The sequence below is a fragment of the Lutra lutra genome, chromosome X (assembly GCF_902655055.1).
Source record: "Lutra lutra chromosome X, mLutLut1.2, whole genome shotgun sequence".
Lineage (NCBI taxonomy): Eukaryota > Metazoa > Chordata > Mammalia > Carnivora > Mustelidae > Lutra > Lutra lutra.
In genome coordinates, this window is record NC_062296.1 from 49779359 (window position 1) to 49801237 (window position 21879).

Consider the following 21879-nt stretch of genomic DNA (forward strand, 5'->3'; position numbering starts at 1 on the left):
GCAGAGAAGCAGGCAGAGAGAGAGAGAGGGGAAGCAGGCTCCCTGCTGAGCAGAGAGCCTGATACGGGGCTTGATACCAGGACCCTGAGATGATGACCTGAGCTGAAGGCAGAGGCTTAACCCACTGAGCCACCCAGGCGCCCCTGCACACCAAATTTTAAGAACCAAATTTTAAGAGAACACAGTAGTGAGATTTTTACTTTGACTCTGGTTGTTAAGGACTGGGAAGGAAAAAAACAAGGATAGGAGACCAAAAGTAACAGTCAAAATATCCTAGAGGAGACTCACTATCCATTTATTCAGTGTCTACTCCTTATAGGATGGTCATACCATATTATGGCAGGCAGTAAGTGAAAGGGACAAGATAAGACTCCAGAAGAAAAATACCAGGCATCCATTATGCTGGAGGATCTGGGAAGGAGTGGATTAACAATAAAAATAAGGAATTCACAGATGCCAGAGGATACAACATTGTGTTGTCTGAAGTCAATTGAGATATCAAGCTTTGGGCACTGATGGAGCAGAGTAAGGCAGATGTAAGGAATCAGACAGCAAGCACCTAACCAATATGCTTATAATATAGAGGGGCCAAGAACAGACTGGTGAGGAGACTAAGACAAACTACAGCAACAAAGAAAGCATCTTTATACCGAAGTAGCATTCTGTCTTGGCCCTATCCTTGGCCTGAAGCCTTATTTATAGTAACTGTAAACAGCCAGATCAAGAATATGGGGATGGGAGCAAAGTTCTTAGACTAAGGCATTTCCCATAGTGGGATGCTGGTCAATGCTGAACCAAGATAGTGTGAGGTGAAGGAAGTAGCATTTTTTAGAAAATATTTTATTTATTTATTTATTTATTTATTTGAGAGAGAGAGAGCAATAGAGAGTGCACACACATGTGATCAGGGGAGGGGCAGAGGGAGAGGAAAGAGAGAATCCCAGGCAGACTCTACCTGAGGTGGGGCTCAGTCCCACAACCCTGAGATCATGACCTGAGCTGAAACCAAGAATCAGAAGCTTAATGAGCTGAGCCTCCCAGGCACCCTGGAAGTAGTATTTTTTTAAAAAAGGTTATGGTCATTGTGGAATGTTGCTGTGAAGTCAGGGAAGGTGGTCTTTGGTTGTGTGATTTTAGTGAAGTGGTAAGGATGCAAAACAATGCAGGGGCTTAAGGAGATGAGTGAGTAGCAAGAAAATAGAGGTAGTAGACCATTCAATTTAAGAAGTTTGTCTTTGAAAGAAAGAGAAGTGGGATAAAAGCTTGAAGTACAGTAGGATTAGTTGATGTTTTTGAAGGAAGAGAAACATATGTTTGAAGGTAGAAGGGAAAGAGTAAATTGAGAGGGAGGTACTGAAGCTATCTTTGGAGAAGGAAAATGATTGAGAGATCAGGTTCCTTGAGAATACCGAAGAATAAGTAAAGTTTGGAAAAAAATAAAGGGAACATTTTCAAAACTGGAAGAGCAAGACTGCAAATATATGATTAGGAGGTATTTTATTGGGAGTTTTTTTCAGAAACAACTTTATTAAAGGATGAATAGGATTTATATTTCATGATGGGTAATGAGAATCTGACTTCACTTACCCTATAATTTCATCTGGGCAAATCTCTTTGAATGGATTATTAATTGAAAATGGTATTAGTATAGGTTGAATGGCTGCTGAGATCTAACTTCAAAGCAACTAGTTCAGTTATTTATGAAGTCATCTTTAAAAATTGTAAATGTTTTATGATGAGAGAAACTCTGTAGATAAAGAGCTCATAGTTATTCAAACTTTCTTATTTTTAGGGGAAATGAACTATATAATGATAATCTATATTTTCTAAGTTATACTTCAAGAACTTTTACATTATCAACAGAAAATATATTTAAAAAGAGTCACAATTTAGGGGACTAATCAAACTATTCTTTTTTTAAAGATTTTATTGATTTATTTGACAGACAGATCACAAGTAGGCAGAGAGAGGGGGAAGCAGGCTCCCCGCTGAGCAGAGAGCCTGATGCAGGGCTCAATCCCAGGACCCTGAGATCATGATCTGAGCTGAAGGCAGAGGCTTAACCCACTGAGCCACCCAGGTGCCCCTCAAACTATTCTTATGTTCAGAAATTTTGTCAGGTATTGAATAGCTTTCTTTTTTTTTAAGATTTTATTTATTTATTTGACAGACAGAGATCACAAGTAGTTAGAGAGATAGGCAGAGAGAAGGAAGCAGGCTCCCTGCTGAGCAGAGATCCTGATGTGGGGCTTTATCCCAGGATCCTGGGATCATGACCTGAGCGGAAGGCAGAGGCTTTAACCCACTGAGCCACCCAGGTGCCCCGAATAGCTTTCTTTTTAAAAAAGATTTTATTTATTTATTTGTTTGTCAGAGAGGGGAGAGAGAGTGAGCCCAAGCAGGGGGAGCAGCGGGCAGGAGAAGCAGGCTCCCCGCTGAGTGAGGAACCTGATGCGGTGCTTGATCCCAGGACCCTGGGATCATGACCTGAGCTGAAGGTAGAGGCTCAACTGACTGAGCTGCCCAGGTGCCCTTGTTGAATAGCTTTCGATTCTAGTGTTACTTAGAATTATTTTGCTGTTAGCATAATATATACAGAAACATCACATGGACTAGGTGAGTCTTCACAATTTAAAACCTGCAGAGCTTTTTTTTTTTTTTTTTTAAAGATTTTGTTTATTTGACAGAGAGAGATCACACGTAGACAGAGAGGCAGGCAGAGAGAGAGAGAGGGAAGCAGGCTCCCTGCTGAGCAGAGAGCCCGATGCGGGACTCGATCCAAGGACCCTGAGATCATGACCTGAGCTGAAGGCAGCGGCTTAACCCACTGAGCCACCCAGGCTCCCAAACCTGCAGAGCTTAAAGTTTGAAAATTAAGTATCTATCTGACTGAAGCATCAAGCAAATAATTCATTTGATAATTTTCAGCTCATTTACTTTTGATAATTGATTTTTTGAAAAGGACTTCATAGTTATTTTAATAAGACTGGTTTCACTTTACTCCTCCTTTCTTTTTATAAGTGTATAAAACAATGAATGTTTTTGTGTTTATGGGTGTCTGATTACTATTTTGCAGTACGGCATGTTGCTTGCAAGCTGGTGTGTATGTGTGGAGGCTCAGCTGCTTCAGAAGAAGCTATTCGAAGACAGATTTTGGTAAGTCTTAATTAAATGAGGAGAAAGTGCAGATGCAGTGAAGTAGCCGTTACTCCTATGAATATGGTTGAAGTTAGTGTGAACTGGAAAGAGGGTTATATCCTTTAGTGTTATCCATGTTCCTTTTATGAAAATTGTACCTATTACAATTAAAGGTCTCAGCAGTACTGTCATTATTACGGTGATTCAGTGGACAAAATATTGAACTTAAATTCAGGATTTATGATAAGTAATAAAAAGTAATAGTTCTCTCCTTCATCATTCCCTACTCCTGACTTGCTCCCTAGAAGCAAGTGTTATTTTTTAGTGGAAAATATTTTTCCCCGTATTCTAAAATAGCATTTATTGAAAAGCTCAAATGTGCACACAAAATAGCTAAGATAGTACAATGGTTTCCCCGTTTACCTGTCACTCAGCTAGAGTAATCACCAATTCCTGACCACTCATTTTTTTTTTCTATATCTCCTCCAACAGCAAACCCCTGATCCCATGGATTATTTTGAAACAAATACAAAACATCATTTTTTTCATAAATATTTCAATATGTTTCTCTAAAAGACAACGTGTCTTTTTAAAAAGATTTTATTTATTTGAGAGAGAGAGAACATGAGCAGGGCAGAGGGAGAGGGAGAAGCAGACTCCCCACTGAGGAGGGAGCCTGATTCTAGGCTTGATCCCAGGATCCCAAGATCATGACCTGAGCCAGAGGCAGACACTTAACCTACTGAGCCATCCAGGTGCATTGACAAGGTGTCTCTTTTTAGTCAAACAAACCCAGTGCCTAGGTTCACACCTGATAAAATTTAACAAAGATTTCCTAAAATCATCAAATATCCAGTCTTCCCCTCCTGCCTTCATGTCCCCACACTCTCAGACTCTCACTCTTTCACTTGCTCTTGCCCACTTGTGTGCTCTCTCTTGACTTCTCCCTTCCTTCCTCCAGTTGGTTCCTTAGAACCAGGAGTAAAGAAAGTCCACATCTCCTATTTTTTTTTAGATTTTATTTATTTATTTGACAGACCGAGATCACAAGTAGGCAGAGAGGCAGGCAGAGAGACAGGGGGAAGGAGGCTCTCTGCTGAGCAGAGAGCCCAATGGGGGGCTCAATCCCAGGACCCTGAGATCATGACCTGAGCCGAAGGCAGAGGTTTAACTCACTGAGCCACCCAGGTGCCCCTCCTATTTTGTTAATACAGCTCTTTCAGTCTACATGTTTTCCCCTCCTTTCTTAATCTGTTGAATAGTATTTGTTGAAGAAGCAAGGTTGTTCTACAGAGTTTCCTAAATTCTAGATTCTGATGACTGCATCCTTACAGTATCATTTAATAAAGTCTTTTGTCTCCTGTTTTTCCTGTAAACTGGTAGGTAGATGTAGAAACATCTGATTCAGGTTAGTTTTGTGAAGAATAATTCATAGGCAGTATGGCATACTTCCATCTGGCATCTATTTGTCTCTTTTGTTGTGTTAGTGCCCTTTGATGATAGTCCCTAGGTCCATTATTTCTGTAGATATTTGCACATTCTGCTTCTTTATTCCTTCCTTCTTTATTAACTGGGTTAAAGGGAAACTTTCCCTCATCAACTATTTGTATACTTTGAAGTATACCTTTGTAAGAAAGGACAGTCTTGACTCTTTCTCCTGCCTTTTTTTTTAAAAGCAGTCTTCAGAATGAGTTGGTTCTCTAACATCCTTAAATGATGATCAGGTAGGTTTTTTTTAAAAAGTGTCATTGTGAACTCACATTTGTAATGCATTTCAATCCACTTTAGTTATTATTCTTACTGAAGCACCTATCTTTGGCCAGAAGAAGCCTCTTGAAGTGATTCTGAAGCCTTTTGACACTACTCCAGTAATTTTTTTTTTTTAAAGATTTTGTTTATTTATTTATTTGACAGACAGAGATTACAAGTAGGCAGAGAGGCAGGCAGAGAGAGAGGAGGAAGCAGGCTCCCTGCTGAGCAGAGAGCCCGATGTGGGGCTCGATCCCAGAACCCTGGGATCATGACCTGAGCCAAAGGCAGAGGCTTTAACCCACTGAGCCACCCAGGCGCCCCTACTCCAGTAATCTTTAACAGCAAAATTGAAATAATAGTCAAAATTTGATTTCTGATATGACAAGATATCCATTCTCATTTTGTGTAGTTCCTGCCCTAGTTATACCTTGAAAGAGCTCTGTTTCCTTTTAGTGGAGGATGCTATTCAGAAACCATAATGTGGAAATTACAAGTACTCATTGCTACTGCATTGGTCTTTGTTTCTAGATCTTTTTACTAGACAGAGCTATGTAATACATATGTTTTTGAAAGATAAAATATATAGTAAGTTCATAGTTATATATTTTTTAAAGATTTTATTTATTTGACAGAGAGACAGGGAGAGAGGGAACACAGCCAGAGGGAGTGGGAGAGGGAGAAGGAGGTGTCCCACTGAGCAGGGGGCCCAATGTGGGTAGGGCTCGATCCCAGGACCCTAGCATCACGAACTGAGCCAAGGATAGCTGCTTTAAGGACTGAGCTACCCAGTCACCCCCATAGTGATATTTTTAAAGAAATATTTATTTATTTATTTATTTAAGAGAATGAGAGAGTGCCTGTGTGAACTGGGGGCAGGGCAAAGGGGGAGGGAGAGGGGCAAGTAGATTCTGTGCTGTGTGTGGAGCCTAACATGGGGCTGGATTCCATGACCCTGGATCATGACCTGAGCCAAAACCAAGAGTCAGATGCTTAGTTGACTAAGCCACGAAGGTGACCCTCATAGTATTTATTTGACAGAGAGAGACACAGTGAGAGAGGGAACACAAGCAGGGAAAGTGGAGGAGGGAGAAGCAGGCTTTCTGTAGAGCAGAGAATCTGATGCGGGGCTCGATCCCAGGACCCTGGGTTCATGACCTGAGCTGAAGGCAGAGGTTTAAGGACTGACCACCCAGGCGACCCCCTCCTTTTCTTTTAAGACATAGTGTTATTTCTAATTGATAGGATGATAGGATTTTACTTAGCTTCTTGATGTTATATTTGTGTCTCTTTTCCTGGCCCTGACAATCTTGGTGCCTAACAATATTAATATAATGAATAACTGGTTATATCCAAAAAATATATTTTTATAATTGTTTCATAATACATCAGTATCAATATATTAACTCAGAATGATGTCTAAAAATAGTTCCAAGAAATTTTTTTGCACTTCCTTTATTCTTTGCATATATCTCACTAGGGTTGTATAGTTAAAAGTATCATTTTATTATTATTAAAATATATTTTTAAAGATTTTATTTATTTATTTGAGAGAGCATGAGAGAGAGGGGAAGAGAGGATGAGCAGGCAGTGGAGAGGGAGAAGCAGACTCAGGGCTGTATCCAAGGACCCTGAGTTCATGACCTGAGCCAAAGGCAGAAGCTTAACCGACTAAGCCACCCAGGTGCCCCTTAAAATATTGTTTTATTTTTATTTATTTATTTAATTTTTAAAGATTTTATTTATTTGACAGAGAGAGATCACAAGTAGACAGAGAGGCAGGCAGAGAGAGGGAGGGAAGCAGGCTTCTTGCTGAGCAGAGAGCCCGATGCGGGACTCGATCCCAGGACCCCGAGATCATGACCTGAGCCGAAGGCAGCGGCTTAACCCACTGAGCCACCCAGGCGCCCTATTTATTTATTTTTTAAAAAGATTTAGGGGCGCCTGGGTGGCTCAGTGGGTTAAAGCCTCTGCCTTCGGCTCAGGTCATGATCCCAGGGTCCTGGGATCGAGCCCCGCATCCGGCTCTCTGCTCAGCAGAAAGCCTGCTCCCCGCTCTCTCTCTGCCTGCTTCTCTGCCTACTTGTGATCCCTCTTTCTGTCAAATAAATAAAATCTAAAAAAAAAAAAAAAAAAGATTTTATTTATTTATTTGACAGACAGAGATCACAAATAGGCAGAGAGGCAGACAGAGGGAGAGGAAGCAGGCTCCCTGCTGAGCAGAGAGCCTTATGCGGGGCTCGATCCCAGAACCCTGGGATCATGACCTGATCCGAAGGCAGAGGCTTTAACCCACTGAGCCACCCAGGCGCCCCTTATTTATTTATTTTTAAAAGATTTTATTTTTATTTTTTTGATAGAGATCACAAGTAGGCAGAGAGGTAGGCAGGGGGGGGGGGAAGCAGGCTCCCCACTGAGCAGAGAGCCTGATGTGGGGCTCGGTCGCAGGACCCTGAGATCATGACCTGAGCCGAAGGCAGAGGCTTTAACCCACTGAGCCACCCAGGCGCCCCTAAAATATTATTTTAAAAATACTTGAAATAATTCCTTTTTCTTTGACGAAGTCATTCACTTGATACGTTGTTAGATTTATTTATTTATTTATTTTAAAGATTGTATTTATTTGAGAGAGAAAGCATGACTTGGGGGGAGGGGCAGAGGGAGAGGGAGAAGCAGACTTCTTGCTGAGCAGGGAGCTGGAGGTGGGTCTTGATCCCAGGACCCTGAGATCACTACCTGAGCTGAAGGTAGATGCCTGAGTCATCTGCCACCCAGGCATCCCAGATTCATTTATTTTTGTTTGCTTTTGATTTTAGGCAATTTGCTTTTTTTCCTGCCATTATGATTGAATTTTGTTTTATAATTATGTCAAATATTTATTTTATTTATTTTTATTTTTAAGAATATTTTATTTATTTAATCGGCAGACAGAGATCACAGGTAGGCAGAGAGGCAGAGAGATGGGGAAAGCACGCTCCCCGCCACGCAGAGAGCCTGACATGGTGCTCGATCCCAGGACCCTGAGATCATGACCTGAGCTGAAGGCAGAGGCCTTAACCCACTGAGCCCCCCAGGCACCCCTAATTATGTCAAATATTTTTTTTAAATTTATTTATTTATTTATTTGACAGAGAGAGGGAGATCACAGTAGACAGAGAGGCAGGCAGAGAGAGAGAGAGGGAAGCAGGCTCCCTGCTGAGCAGAGAGCCCGATGCGGGACTCGATCCCAGGACCCTGAGATCATGACCTGAGCCGAAGGCAGCAGCTTAACCCACTGAGCCACCCAGGCGCCCAATTATGTCAAATATTTATATAGTTCCAAAGTAAATTCTACTGAAGGAAGTATATTCAGATAAGTCTACTTCTGTGTACTCTCCACCCTATTTCTTCACTTCCCCTGTGGATAGCTATTTTTATTGTTTATCCTTTTTTTTTAAAAAATAAAGCAAACAGGTATATATACATGTCTTTCACTACCCCAAAGGATCTTAGATAAATGTAGCATTCCATATATATACTTTTTTCCACTTTTATTTTACCTCATTTAAGGTTATATCCTAGCAATCAATCCGTACCAGTATATAGAGATACTCCTCATTTTTGTTCATATATTTTTTTATTTGTTTGATAGCTATCACAAGTAGGCAGAGAGGCACGCAGAGATAGAGGGAGGAAGCACACTCCCCGCTGAGCAGAGAGCCCAATGCGGGGCTCGAATCCAGGAACCTGGGACCATGACCTGAGCCGAAGGCAGAGGCTTAACCCACTGAGCCACCCAGTCTCCCCTATTCCTTTTTTTATAGCTACACAGTATTCATCCAGCTTCCTTCCATGGACATTTGGATGCTGCAGTGAATTGCCTTGTTTATATGTTGTTTTTTTTATTTTAAAGCTACTAATTATAATTATTTCTGTTTTCACTTCTCATGGTTTCCTCCGTATATTTTAATCATACATTTGTATCACTGTGTTAGTTTGCTAGGGTTGCCATAACAAAATAACACAGACTACTTGGTTTAAACAATAGAAATGTATTTTCTCAAAATTATGGAAGCTGAACGTTCAAGGTAGAGGTGTTGGCAGATTTGGTTACTTCTGAAGCCTCTCTCCTTAACTTGCAGATGGCTGCCTTCTCACTGTGTTTTCATATGGCCTTTTCTCTCTATCCCTGCATCTCTGGTGTCCCTTTGTGTATCCAGATTTCCCTTTATTAGGACACCAGGCAGATTAGGGCCCACTGCAGTAGTCTCATTTTAACTTCCATCATCTTGTGAAAGGCCCTCTCTCCAAATACAGTCCCATTATGAGGTACTTGGAGTTAGGGCTTCAGTATATGAATTTTGGGGAGATGTAGTTCAGCCTATAATAATAATAATAATAATAATAATAATAATAATAAATAATAGGGGCGCCTGGGTGGCTCAGTGGGTTGGGCCGCTGCCTTCGGCTCAGGTCATGATGCCAGGTCCTGGGTTCAAGCCCCGCATCGGGCTTTCTGCTCAGCAGGGAGCCTGCTTCCTCCTCTCTCTCTGCCTGCCTCTCTGCCTACTTGTGATTTCTCTCTGTCAAATAAATAAATAAAAATCTTTAAAAAAATAATAAAAAGATCTTGACATATCAGTTTTTTTTTTTTTTTAAGATTTTATTTATTTATTTGTCATAGAGAGAGAAGCGAGAGTGAGCACAGGCAGACAGAGTGGCAGGCAGAGGCAGAGGGAGAAGCAGGCTCGCTGCCAAGCAAGGAGCCCGATGTGGGACTCGATCCCAGGACGCTGGGATCATGACCTGAGCCGAAGGCAGCTGCTTAACCAACTGAGCCACCCAGGCGTCCCTTGACATATCAGTTTTATATATGATCTATTTTTTTCCTGTTCTGATAGATGAAGATTTATCTTTCTATTATCTATTATTCCCCCATTCCCCCTTCAGTTTTGTTAATTAATTTCTATTTTTAATTTATCTGATGGTAACCTTTTTAAACCTTAAATGTAATATATAATATATTAAAATTTTTCTACATCAAAAACTCATGGTTTACTATATGTTGGCTAACTGAACATAATTTAAAAAAAAAAACCCAAAAACTAGAAATCCCCTCCAGATTTTTTTCTTTCTCTGTCAGTTTTGGAGAGTATATTTTTACTTTCTACCCTATGAGGATATTTGTACTTCCGTGTTCTCTCTACCTTTCCCTCACCTTTAACCATCCAATTTCTGTTAATTTCTAATATTTGCATTTTTGGCTTTGTTGTTTTCAAAGATAGAAAACTAAAAGGAGCATTTTACTGATTGTGACAGGTATACAATTCTGTGGATGATGCTAATACTCTTTGTTTCCATCTGTTAATTCTCTCAATTCTGTTTCCTTAGATATTCTTCTGTTTGTTGAGTGTAATGTCCTTTCATCGGGTTGGTTTCCCTCAATTGTTTGGTGATTCTTGCTCATATTTGATTTGAGATTCCTTGATAGTCTGTGAATGCCATTTCACACTATTTACCATAACCCAAATCAAGTGACTGATCAAGTGGTAGGGCTGAATAAAAATTTTGCATTGGCCTGTGTTGTCAGCCTCTATTTTTCTGGCACTCTATTTTTCTCTCGCTTAAGTGATTGTACTCACTGTTCCTTCCTGGGGAGGAGGGAAGATACCTCTTGGTGGGGAAACCTGCTGCCTGATAATACTGTTCACATCCAGGATGTTTTCTACATTTTGCATTTTTGTGCATTTTGTTATGTGGGTTTTTGTTTCATCCCATTTGCTGTCTATTTTTCAGAAGTTCCTCATAATTTCAGGTCAAATGAAAATGCCCCTTATTTTCCAGGATGCTTATTGAATTAAAAAAATACGTATGTATGTTCTCTTATTTCTAGGGAATGCAAAAAAAAGGTATATCTTCTTAGAGATTGTGTGTATCATTATATATATATGACATAACATACATAATTTCTAGGGATTTAGAGTATATAAAATTTATACTAAAGTTTGTAGTATACTTATATTCTATATGTAAATTTATAGTAAAATGTACAGTGTATTTATTTTATATATTTTATACATGCACACATATACACACATCATTTCTAGGGCTTTGTAGAAGGGGTTGAGCTGTAGTTCGTGCTCAGTCCTCCCATCTTGATTCAGTTCTTGTTTGCTTCTGTAGCATTTGTGCATATTACATAGCAACTATATATTTAGATGTCTGTCAGTTATAATACTGTGAGCTTCTTTACCAAGGTGTGTTGAGTTATAGTCTAATGCTTATATAACTTCAAGTAGTGAAGAACTAATTTTTCAGAACTTTCTATTCCTATCTAAATTATCCTAATATTTTCTTTTTTTTTTTAAGATTTTATTTATTTATTTGTTAGAGAGAGAGAGAGCATGAGCACAGGCAGACAGAGTGGCAGGCAGAGGCAGAGGGAGAAGCAGGCTCCCCGCTGAGCAAGGAGCCCGATGTGGGACTCAATCCCAGGATGCTGGGATCATGACCTGAGCCGAAGGCAGCCGCTTAACCAACTGAGCCACCCAGGCGTCCCCTAATATTTTCTTTTAATAATTCTTAGAAAATGTGTTTTCAAGTCTATTAATTTTTTTATTGCCTTTCTTGAGGCCATTTCTATTAAGTTGTGGAGTTCCAGAACAGAACATAGAACTATAATAAATGCTATTTTTTTTTCTGCAGATTACATTATGGAATATGAGCAGAGGATTAAATATTTTATCTAATACCCTCTTCAACCAGTTGGGAGGAGTTGTGAATTTAAAAAAAATTATTTTCTAACTTCTTTCTTCCAGATGAATATGAAAACAGGAAAAGGGTGGGTGGATGTTGGAAATGCAGTGTTTGCTGATCAGTTTTTTGAAGCTGCCATGGCTGTAAGTTTACCAGTGATTTTTAGCTGTACCAATTATTAATAATAGTTGTGGTTACTCTCATCATGACATTGTATTGTGGTTTTATTTTCCAGGGTCTGGAGCAGTTATATGTTAAATTAATGCAGAGAAGCTCCACTGAGGTCCACATGACTTTGCAGAAGATTGCTGTGGAGAGGGACCTTTTCAAAGTGCTTTCTTACCAAGCAGAGGCAGTAGGTATCATGGTCACTACAGCCTTACAGTGGGGCATTTTGTTTATCTAAATGCAAAGTGATATAACTTTTTAAAAGAAAAGGTGTTATTGGCCTTTCATGTAGGATATTATATTTGACCTTTTATCTCCATTTTATATCTGAAGGTAACATTACTAATGGTCATTCATATCTGTGTGGGGGTGGTTGAAGTTCGAAAGGCTGATATGTAACTAAACATCATTGTCAATCACTGCATGTAATGTCTGTCATTTCTTTATGGCAGTACCCTCGACTTGAAACACCTCTCTGTGACTCTCTCCTACATTAACAGTCTGCCTAAAATAATTGCCTGACAAGAGTCTTCTCATTTGCAGTTGTTCTGAGTTGTTTACTGAGGTTTTCTAAAAGTCTGCTGCTATCACTGTTTAAAATTGTACTTTACCTGTGTTTGGCTTGTGGGTTTCTTCCTTTGTCACCGTGCAGTTAGGTATTCATTTTTAGTTGACAAAATGTAAGCCATGATGAGCTTGCTCTCAGTAAAATTTATGTAACTCTAGAAATGAAAAAGAGACTTTAAAAATCATGTAGTATAATCCTCTTATTTTTATTTTTTAATATTTTTATTGAGAATCAACTCATATACTACAAGATTCACACATTAAAAATGTACAGTTCAGTGATTTAGTATATTCACAGAATTGTGCAATGTTCAACACATTTAAGCCAGCAGAAGGAAGGAAATAATAAAAATTAGAGAGGAAATAAATAATATAGAAACTAAAAAAAAAAAAAAAAACCAAAACAGTAGAACTGATAATGAAACCAGGAACTAGTTCTTTGGAAAGATTAATAAAATTGATAACCTGTATCCATACTTTTACCAAAAAGAAACAAGAAAGGACCCAAATAAATGAAATCACAAATGAGACAGGAGAAATAACCAACGCAACAGAAATATAAGAAATCATAAGAGAATATTATGAAAAACTATATGCCAACAAATTGGACAACCTGGAAGAAATGAATAAATGCCTAGAAACATAATAAACTACCAAAACTGAAACAGAAAGAAATAGAAAAATGTAACACACTGATAAACCAGTGAAGAAACTGAATCAGTAATTGAAAAACTCCCAAAAAACAAAATGTCCAGGACCAGATGCCTTCATAGGTGAATTCTACCAAACATTTAGAAGAGTTATTAAGGGTGCCTGGCTGGCTCAGTCCGTGGAACTTGCAGCTCTTGGTCTCACGGTTTTAAGTTTGAACCCCCTGTTAGGTGTGGAGTTTACTAATAAATAAAATCTTAAAAAAAAAGGTTAAGACTTAACACTTATTCTTCTCAAACTATTCCAAAAAACAGAAAAAGAAGGAAAACTTCCAAATTCATTCTGTGAGGCCGGCATTACCCTGATACCAAAGCCACATAAAGACTACTAAAAAAAAGAACTTCAGGCCAATATCTCTGATGAACATGGTTGCAAAAATTCTCAACAAAATACTAGCAAACCAAATCCAACAATACATTAAAAAAATAAGTTCTTTATAGATTTTTGGATACTAACCCTTTATCAGATAGGTTTTTGCTAATATTTTTTCCCATTCTGTAAGCTACCTTTTTGTTTTGTTGATTGTTTCCTTTGCTGTGTGGAAGCTTTTTATCTTGATAAAGTCTCAGTAGTTCACTTTGGCTTTTGTTTCCTTTGTCTCCAGAGACGTTTCTAGTAAGAATTTGCTACCATCAGTGTCAAGAAGGTTCCTGCTTATGTTCTCTAGGATTTTGATGGTTTCCTGTCTCATGTTTAGGTCTTTGATTCATTTTGAATTTATTTTTTTTTTATTTTTTTTAAAGATTTTATTTATTTATTTGACAGAGAGAAATCACAAGTAAGCAGAGAGGCAGGCAGAGAGAGAGGAGGAAGCAGGCTCCCCGCTGAGCAGAAAGCCCGATGTGGGGCTCGAACCCAGGACCTGGGATCATGACCTGAGCCGAAGGCAGTAGCTTAACCCACTGAGCCACCCAGGCGCCCTTTTTTTTTTTTTTTTAAAGATTTTATTTATTTATTTGACAGAGAGAAATCACAAGTAAGCAGAGAGGCAGGCAGAGAGAGAGGAGGAATTTTGAATTTATTTTTGTGTATGGTGTAAGAAAGTGCTCCAGTTTCATTCTCTTGTATGTTGTTCAGTTTTCATAATATTATTGTTGATGAGACTGTTTTCCATTGGATATTCTTTCCTGTTTTGTCAAAGATTAGTTGACCATATAGTTGTGGCTCCATTTGTGGGTTTTCTATTTTTTTATTAACATATAATGTATTATTTAAGGGGTTTCTATTCTTCTTTTTTTTTTAAAGATTTTATTTATTTATTTGACATACAGAGATCACAAGTAGGCAGAGAGGCAGGCAGAGAGAGGAAGGGAAGCAGGCTCCCCTCTGAGCAGAGAGCCCAATGCGGGGCTCGATCCCAGGACCCTGAGATCATGACCTGAACCGAAGGCAGAGGCTTTAACCTACTGAGCCACACAGGCGCCCCCTATTCTTTTTTTTTTTTTTTTAGGATTTTATTTATTTGAGGGGTGCCTGAGTGGCTCATTCGTTAAGTGTCTGCCTTTGGCTCAGGTCATGAACCCAGGGTCCTGGGATCAAGCCCTGCATCAGGCTTCCTGCTCAGTGGGAAGCCTGCTTTTCCCTTTCCCACTCCCCCTGCATGTCTTCCCCACTCCATGTCAAATAAATAAATAAAATCTTTAAAAATCTTTTAAAAATATTTTATTTATTTGAGAGAGAGTGAGAGAAGGAGATGAGTGAGGGTCAGAGGGAGAAGTAGACTCCGTGCTGAGTGGGGAGCCTGTCATGGTACTCTAGCCTGTGATCATGACCCAGGCCAAAGGCAGATGCTTAACCAACTGAGCCACTCAGTATCCTGGGTTTTCCATTCTGTTCCAGTGATCTCTGTGTCTGTTTTTGTGCCAGTATCATACTGTCTTGTTGACTACAGCTTTGTAGTCCAGAATTGTGATGCTTCCAACGTTGCTTTTCTTCTTCAGGATTGCTGTGGCTATTTGGGCCTTTTGTGGTTCCGTACAAATTTTAGGATTGTTTGTTCTAGCTCTGGGAAAAATGCTGGTGTTATTTTGGTAGGGATTACGTTAAATGTGTAGCTTGCTTTGGGTAGTATAGACATTTCAACAATATTTGTTCTTCCAATCCATGAGCGTGGAATGTCTTTCCATTTCTTTGTGTCATCTTCAATTTCTTTCATAAGTGTTCTGTAGTTTTCAGAGTACAGATTTTTACATTTATGGTTAGGCTTATTCCTAAGTATCTTATGGTTTTTGGTATAATTGTAAATTGTATCAATTCCTTGATTTCTTTTCCTGTTTCATTCTTGTTATATAGAAATGCAACCCATTTCTGTATGTTGATTTTTATATCCTGTGACTTCGCTGAATTTATGTATTCTGGCAATTTTTTGGTGGATTCTTTTGGGTTTTCTGCAGAGAGTATCATGCCTTCGGCAGATATTTACAATTTGACTTCTTCCTTGCCAATTTGGATGACTTTTTCTTCTTTTTGTTTTCTGATTGCTGAGGCTAAGAGTTCCAGTAGTATGTTAAATAATAATGGTGAGAGTGGACTTCCCTGCCTTGTTCCTGAATGTAGAGGAAAAGCTCTCAGTTTTTCCCCATTGAGGATGATACTAGCTGTGGGTATTTCTTATATGGCCTTTACGGTGTTGAGGTATGTTCCATCTATGCCTACTTTGTTGAGGGTTTTTTATCAAGAATGGATGCTGTATTTTGTCACATGCTTTTTCTGGGTGTATTGAGAGGATCATACGGTTCTTATTCTTTCTTTTATTAATGTGGTGTATCATGTTGAGTGATTTGCAAATACTGAACAACCTTTGCAGTCCAGGAATAAATCCCACTTGATTGTGAGTGGCACCCTTTGTCAAAAATCAATTGATCATAAATGTGAGGGTTTATTTCTGGACTTTTAATTGTTTTCTGTTGATCTTCATGTCAGTTTTTATGCCATACCATACTGTCTTGATTGCAGTAGCTATGTAGCAGGTTTTGAAATGAGAAAGTGTGAGTCTTCCAGTTTTGTTATTTTTAATATTATTTTGACTATTATAGGTCTCTTGTGTTTTCATATGAATTTTAGGATAAGCTTCTCAATTTATGCAGGGAGGCCACCTCTGGGATCTTCATAGGGATAGTGTTGAGTCTGTAGATGATCCTGAGTAGTAGGGCTGTCTTAAACTACTATCTTTTCTGATTCATGGGATGCCTTCCCATTTATTTAGGTTTGATTAATTTTTTTTGTTTTTTTTTAGTGGTGAAGTGGAAGTTCAAAGAGTAAGTTAGTTGAAGATCTGAGACCAGAACCAAGATTTTCTGACTTTCTGCCCAGTGCTTTGTTCCCTGCAAACTAGATTCACTATATAAAAGAGAACCCCCCCCTTTTGGCAATTTTGTCTTCCTTTTAATGTTAATATTTTTGTGGGTTATATTAATGCAACTACTAAAAAACTGATATGAAGTCCAGTAGGTCTTGGTGTTATGTGTACACTCTTCTACCAATTTGCTCCATGTCCTTGGGCTGTTACTTTACCTCTCTGAGCCTATAAAATCCAATATTTAAGAGATCAACTGTCTGTGCGCTACATTTTGACAGAGGTACATTTGGTTTGCTAGTAGTTCAAATGAAAAAGATCTGTGTGTGTTAATTGTCTACAAGCTCAAGTTTCAATCAATGATGTGATGTAGCTGCAAAAAAGCTAGCACAATCTTAGGCTATATTAATAGATATGTAGTGCAAAGCTATAGGTAGGTGTTTTCAACTAGTTAACATCTTAAATATTGTGATCAGCCTAGGCATCACACTTTAAAATCATTTTAATAGTCTGGAAGATACATCATGTGAAAAATATTTGAGGGATATAGAGATGTCTGCCTGGGAAAAAAAGAAGACAGTAGGAATTATAGCTCTGTTTGACTGTTTTAAAGACTATCATATCAAAGAAGAATTAAAGTCCACAGAATAGAACTAAGACCTTTGAGAAAGATAGTTTCAAAGTTTTGGGCTCAATGTAAAGTGTAACCTTTTATCAGTGATAATGATCAAATAATACTATAGCTTTGTTGCAAGATATCTGTTGTCATTGAAATACTGCAAGCAAAGGTGTGAACATCCTAAGAATTATATATATTATAGAAAATATTCCTTCATTAGATAGGAAATTAGATTAGGTACCCTTTTGTCCCTTCCTTTTTTAAAACAGATATTATTTATTTATTTGACAGAGAGTTCACAAGTAGGCAGAGAGGCAGGCAGAGGGGGAGGGGGAAGCAGGCTCCCTGCTTGCGGGGCTCAATCCCAGGACCCTGAGATCATGACCTGAGCCAAAGGCAGAGGCTTAACCAGAACCACCCAGGCGCCCCCCGTTTTGTTCCTTCTTAATACAAAGATTCTATGATTTTAGAAAGTGTTGTAGTATTCTTTGGTGTTATGGGTGTTGATATCTAAAAATCTTCTTTAGCTTACAGAAATTTTTAGTAGTTAAGATCAATAATGAGAATTATATAATTCTTGATTTTGGTGATAATGTCTTCAAAATATGAAATGAAGACTAATTGTTTTTGCTATAAGTAGACTTTTCATTTTGAGGATATTCTCACTTTTAGGGCCTGTGGGTTTTGTTGATGTCTGCTTGGCAAAAGACCATCTTTATGAACTACTGTCAATATTGGTATTTACTAATGAGTTTTCTCTGTACCAGTAGAGTGCTTGAGATATTCTTAGAGATGTATATAGACCTTATCTTTCTCTAGGCATTTCCCATTAAGTGATTAGAGAATTGCTTTATTTATTATTTATTATTCAACAGACAATGAGTATCTTCTACAAATAGAGTAGTATGTTAGGCTTTGTCAGGGAGGAGAATAATCATATATCATATCCTCAAGGAGATTATGGTTAAAATAAATAATGCATATACAAAATAGAATGAAGTATCATAAAGGTGGTACAGATAAATTATCTACATGGAGTGTTCTGTGCTATATAGGAATAGAGTTGAAATGTCTGATCATTTTTCCCTCCATAAAATGATGAGGTAGTTTGGAAGTTAGGCTATAAATACAATTTTTAAAAATGAGAAAAGGAAAATATAAGTGCCAAATGAATGGCCTAGATTGGGCAGGGCACAGACTTTCTTTAAGGTAGTCACATGGTGTTGATAACAGTTGTTAAGAATTTACTTTTCCTCAATCTCTCCATCCACCTACAAGGTGATAGATAATCTTCTGTTTACCCTTGTACCACAGATTATCTGCAGTCTTTTAGCATTGTAGAAGTAACTATAGATCTTGTTGTTTTTCCTAATTTCTTATTTTCCTCGTGTATTGGCCATGCCTCTTTTCGCTGTCTGTACCATCTGCAGGTGTCATCTATTGTGCTTCTGCTCCGTTCCCTCTTTACTATGGTGAGACCCCTTGTAGAAGCTGACAGGGCCACATGGATACAGGAAACTTGAGTTTATCCATAAAGACTATGATGGAGGGTATCTTGGAAATGCAAGGCATGTGGAAATATCAATTTCTCTAGTATACTGAGGGCCATGGTTCACTATCTCTTCCCTACTAGTTAAAAAAGCAGTAATAAAAAGTTAATTTTCATATTGTCAGCATCTAGCATGGTACCTGGCACATAAGAGATAATATGTAAACGTATGTTATAGTAATGAATCTCCTCTCCTGTTATCCCTCTCTATCTTACTCGTTTCTCCCAAAAGAGTAATAGTAGTATATGAGATATGAAAGGTTGAGAGATAACTGGTATATGGAAGTGCTATAAGTGTGTAGGAAAGGGGGCAGAGATTATTGTGGACTGGGTTAGTAGAGGAAGACACACAAAGGATTTAGGACATGATTTGGATTTTGGAGGAAGGAATAGATTTCGAAAGCTAGTAAAGAGAGCACAACATATTCCAGGCAGAGCAAAGGTTTGAGGATGAGCAAAATCATATAGGCAGAAATTGATAGGTCTTGTTAAAAGAATGGTGAGTGATCAGTTTATTTGAAAGAAACTATTTGTTCAAGGACACAGGAAGGACTGAGTGTAGAGGAGTAATTTGGGCCAAGTCGAGAGGCCCAAATATACCTCTCTGAAAAAATAATTTTGATATTTTCCTAAAGGCAGTGGGGTGGTTGAAAGTTTTTGGAAGAGGTAAGATGGCACCAATCAAAGAGGAGCCTTGAAGTAGTGCTTGGGATAAAAGGCGCAGCACTGGAATATAGTCTATGATCTTGTAATAGCATTATATGGTGACAGATGGTAGCTGCACTTATGAGCATAGCATAATGTATAGAGAAATCGAATCATTATGTTGTACACCTTGAAACATTGTGTGTCAACTATACTAAAAATTTTTTTTAAAATGATAAGTAGAATGGAGGCAGAGTGTGAGCATGAGATAATGAGAGTCTTAATTGTAGTTGTAACAACAGGAATGGGAAGGAAGGGGACAAATATAGGAGATCTAAAGGAAGCAAGCATTTATGCTCAGGACTGAACCACTCAGTCCTTGGAGGCAGGAAAGTGAGGATGGTAAGAAAGCCAAGTCATATCGAAAACATTTACATGTGGGGGAGGACGTAGTAAAATGTAAAGCAAACAGAAAGGACAGATGACACACCAGAGATGAAGGAGGACTAGAACAGAGTCATGAATGGGAAGAACATTTCATTGAAAAAGGGATGATCAGTAGTGCAGTGCTTCAGAGAATTAAAGGAAGATGAGGTTGGAGAAAAGGCTCTTGGACTTGACATTTAGGATAACAGTAGTGACCGTAGAAAGTAATTTTAGTAGAAAGGTAAGAGTGGAGGACAGACTAAGAATTTAAGGGTTGAGTGGATAGTGAGGTAATGGAAGAATTTAGTATAGTGATCTGTGAGGGCAAAACTATTTTCATAATAATTCTAAGATGTTACTTGCCTTCTTGTTATGTCGACATTTGTACTGGTGCTGTAAAAGCAATGGTGGGTAAAACTGTGGGCATTTTAACGTGAAGACAGTGGCACACCTTTTACTAGTCATTTTTTAATATTTTTAAAAGATTTTATTTATTTATTTGATAGACACAGTGAGAGAGGGAACACCAGCAGGGGGTGTGGGAGAGGGAGAAGCAGGCTTTCCACTGAGCAGAGAGCCCGATGTGGGGCTCGAGCCCAGGACCCTGGGATCATGACCCAAGCAGAAGGCAGACGCTTAATGACTGAGCCACCCAGGCACCCCTAATCATTGTATTCTTCATCATTACCCACTTGCAGTGAAAAGAATGCCATTTTTACTTAAAATGCCCCTGGTGAAACAATACAAATTATTAATTTTATTTAATTTTGACCGTTGAGTTTTCATATTTTTGTAATGCAAAAGGAAATACCCGTAGAACACTTCTACTGCATATTGAAGTGTGGTGGTTGTCTTGAGGAAAGGCCCTTATGTGATTGACTTGTGAGCTGAATTAGCTCCTTCTGTTTTCACATATCACTGTCTTTACTGGAAAAGAGGGACTGGTAGATAAACTTTGTTCATTCAGACTTGGGTATTTATAGACATTTTGAAAATGAATGAAGTTTGAATGTGACTTCAGGGAAAGCAACTGACAGTATTTGTTGCTAGTGATAAAATCTGAGCTGTTAAGTAAAAGAGTTTTGGAAAATTTGTACCTCCGTCACAACTTTGACTCAGCTTCCACATAAACTTTTCTGATGAAATTGATGATGGTATTAACTAATGTGATTTTAATTTTTTTTCAAATTTTATTTTATTTTTAAAATATTTTATTTATTTATTTAAGAGACAGAGAGTAAGAGAGTGAGCACGAGCAGGGTGAGGGGCAGAGGGAGAAGCAGACTCCCTGAGGAGCAGGGAGCAGGGAGCCTGATGTGGGCCCAGTGGGCCCAGAACTCCAGGCCCGGAACTCCAGGATCATGACCTGAACTGAAGGCAGACACTTAACCAACTGAGCCACCTGGGCACCCATAACTAATGTGATTTTTAAAAAAGTTTATTTTAGAGAGAGAGAGGGAGTGTATAGGGGTTGAGGGGGAGAGGGAGAGAGAATCTCAGGTAGGCTCCACACTGAGCACAGAGCCCTGAGCTGAAACTGAGTGAGATGCTTAACCAACTGTGCCACCCAGGTGCCTCTTAACTAACGTGACTTTTTTTAAAGATTTTATTTATTCAACAGAGACACAGCAAGATAGAGAACACAAGCAGGGGGAGTGGGGGAAGCGGGCTTCCCACAGAGCAGGGAGCTGGATGTGGGACTTGATCTCAGGTGGGATCATGACCTGAGCTGAAGGCAGATGCTTAACGACTGAGCTACCCAGGTGCCCAACTAATGTGATTTTTAGAAACTTCTTATATTGAAATGATTACAGAATCACAGGAAGTTGCACAAATATTTTGATAGTTCTGGAGTACCTTTCACCCAGTTTTCTTCAGCGGTAACATCTTATGTAAATAAAGTACATTATAAAGCCAGGAAATTGACATTATAATCCATAGGCCTTATTCATATTTCACCAGTTTTACATGATATACTCATATGCGTATCTGTAGTTCTATACAGTTTTATCACATGGGTAGATTCATGTAACTAGCACTTCCACAATCAAGATATAGAATAATTTCATCACCACAAAGATCCCTTGTATTTGCTCTTTGTAGTTACAGCATGCCCATTCCCCCATTCCCTATCCCAGGCAACTAATAGTCTCTACCTCTACAATTTGTCATTTGGGAATATTTTATAGATAGAATCATATAGTATTTAACCTTTTGATAGTGCCTTTTTGAACTTAGCATGATTGCTTTGACATCCATCCAAGTTTTGTGTATCGG

General features: G+C 38.7%; 1 protein-coding gene across 3 annotated transcripts in view; it reads left to right on the plus strand.

Annotated features, from left to right (window-relative positions):
• The window catches only part of LOC125092250 (cationic amino acid transporter 3), a 311497-nt gene that overhangs the window by 41909 nt on the left and 247709 nt on the right, over positions 1–21879 (plus strand). For all 3 annotated transcript variants that reach the window (XM_047716623.1, XM_047716624.1, XM_047716625.1), the window contains exons 5-7: positions 3077–3156; positions 11685–11765; positions 11858–11977. In XM_047716623.1, the coding sequence (XP_047572579.1) occupies positions 3077–3156; positions 11685–11765; positions 11858–11977 (281 nt within the window). The remainder of the gene's footprint in view (positions 1–3076; positions 3157–11684; positions 11766–11857; positions 11978–21879) is intronic.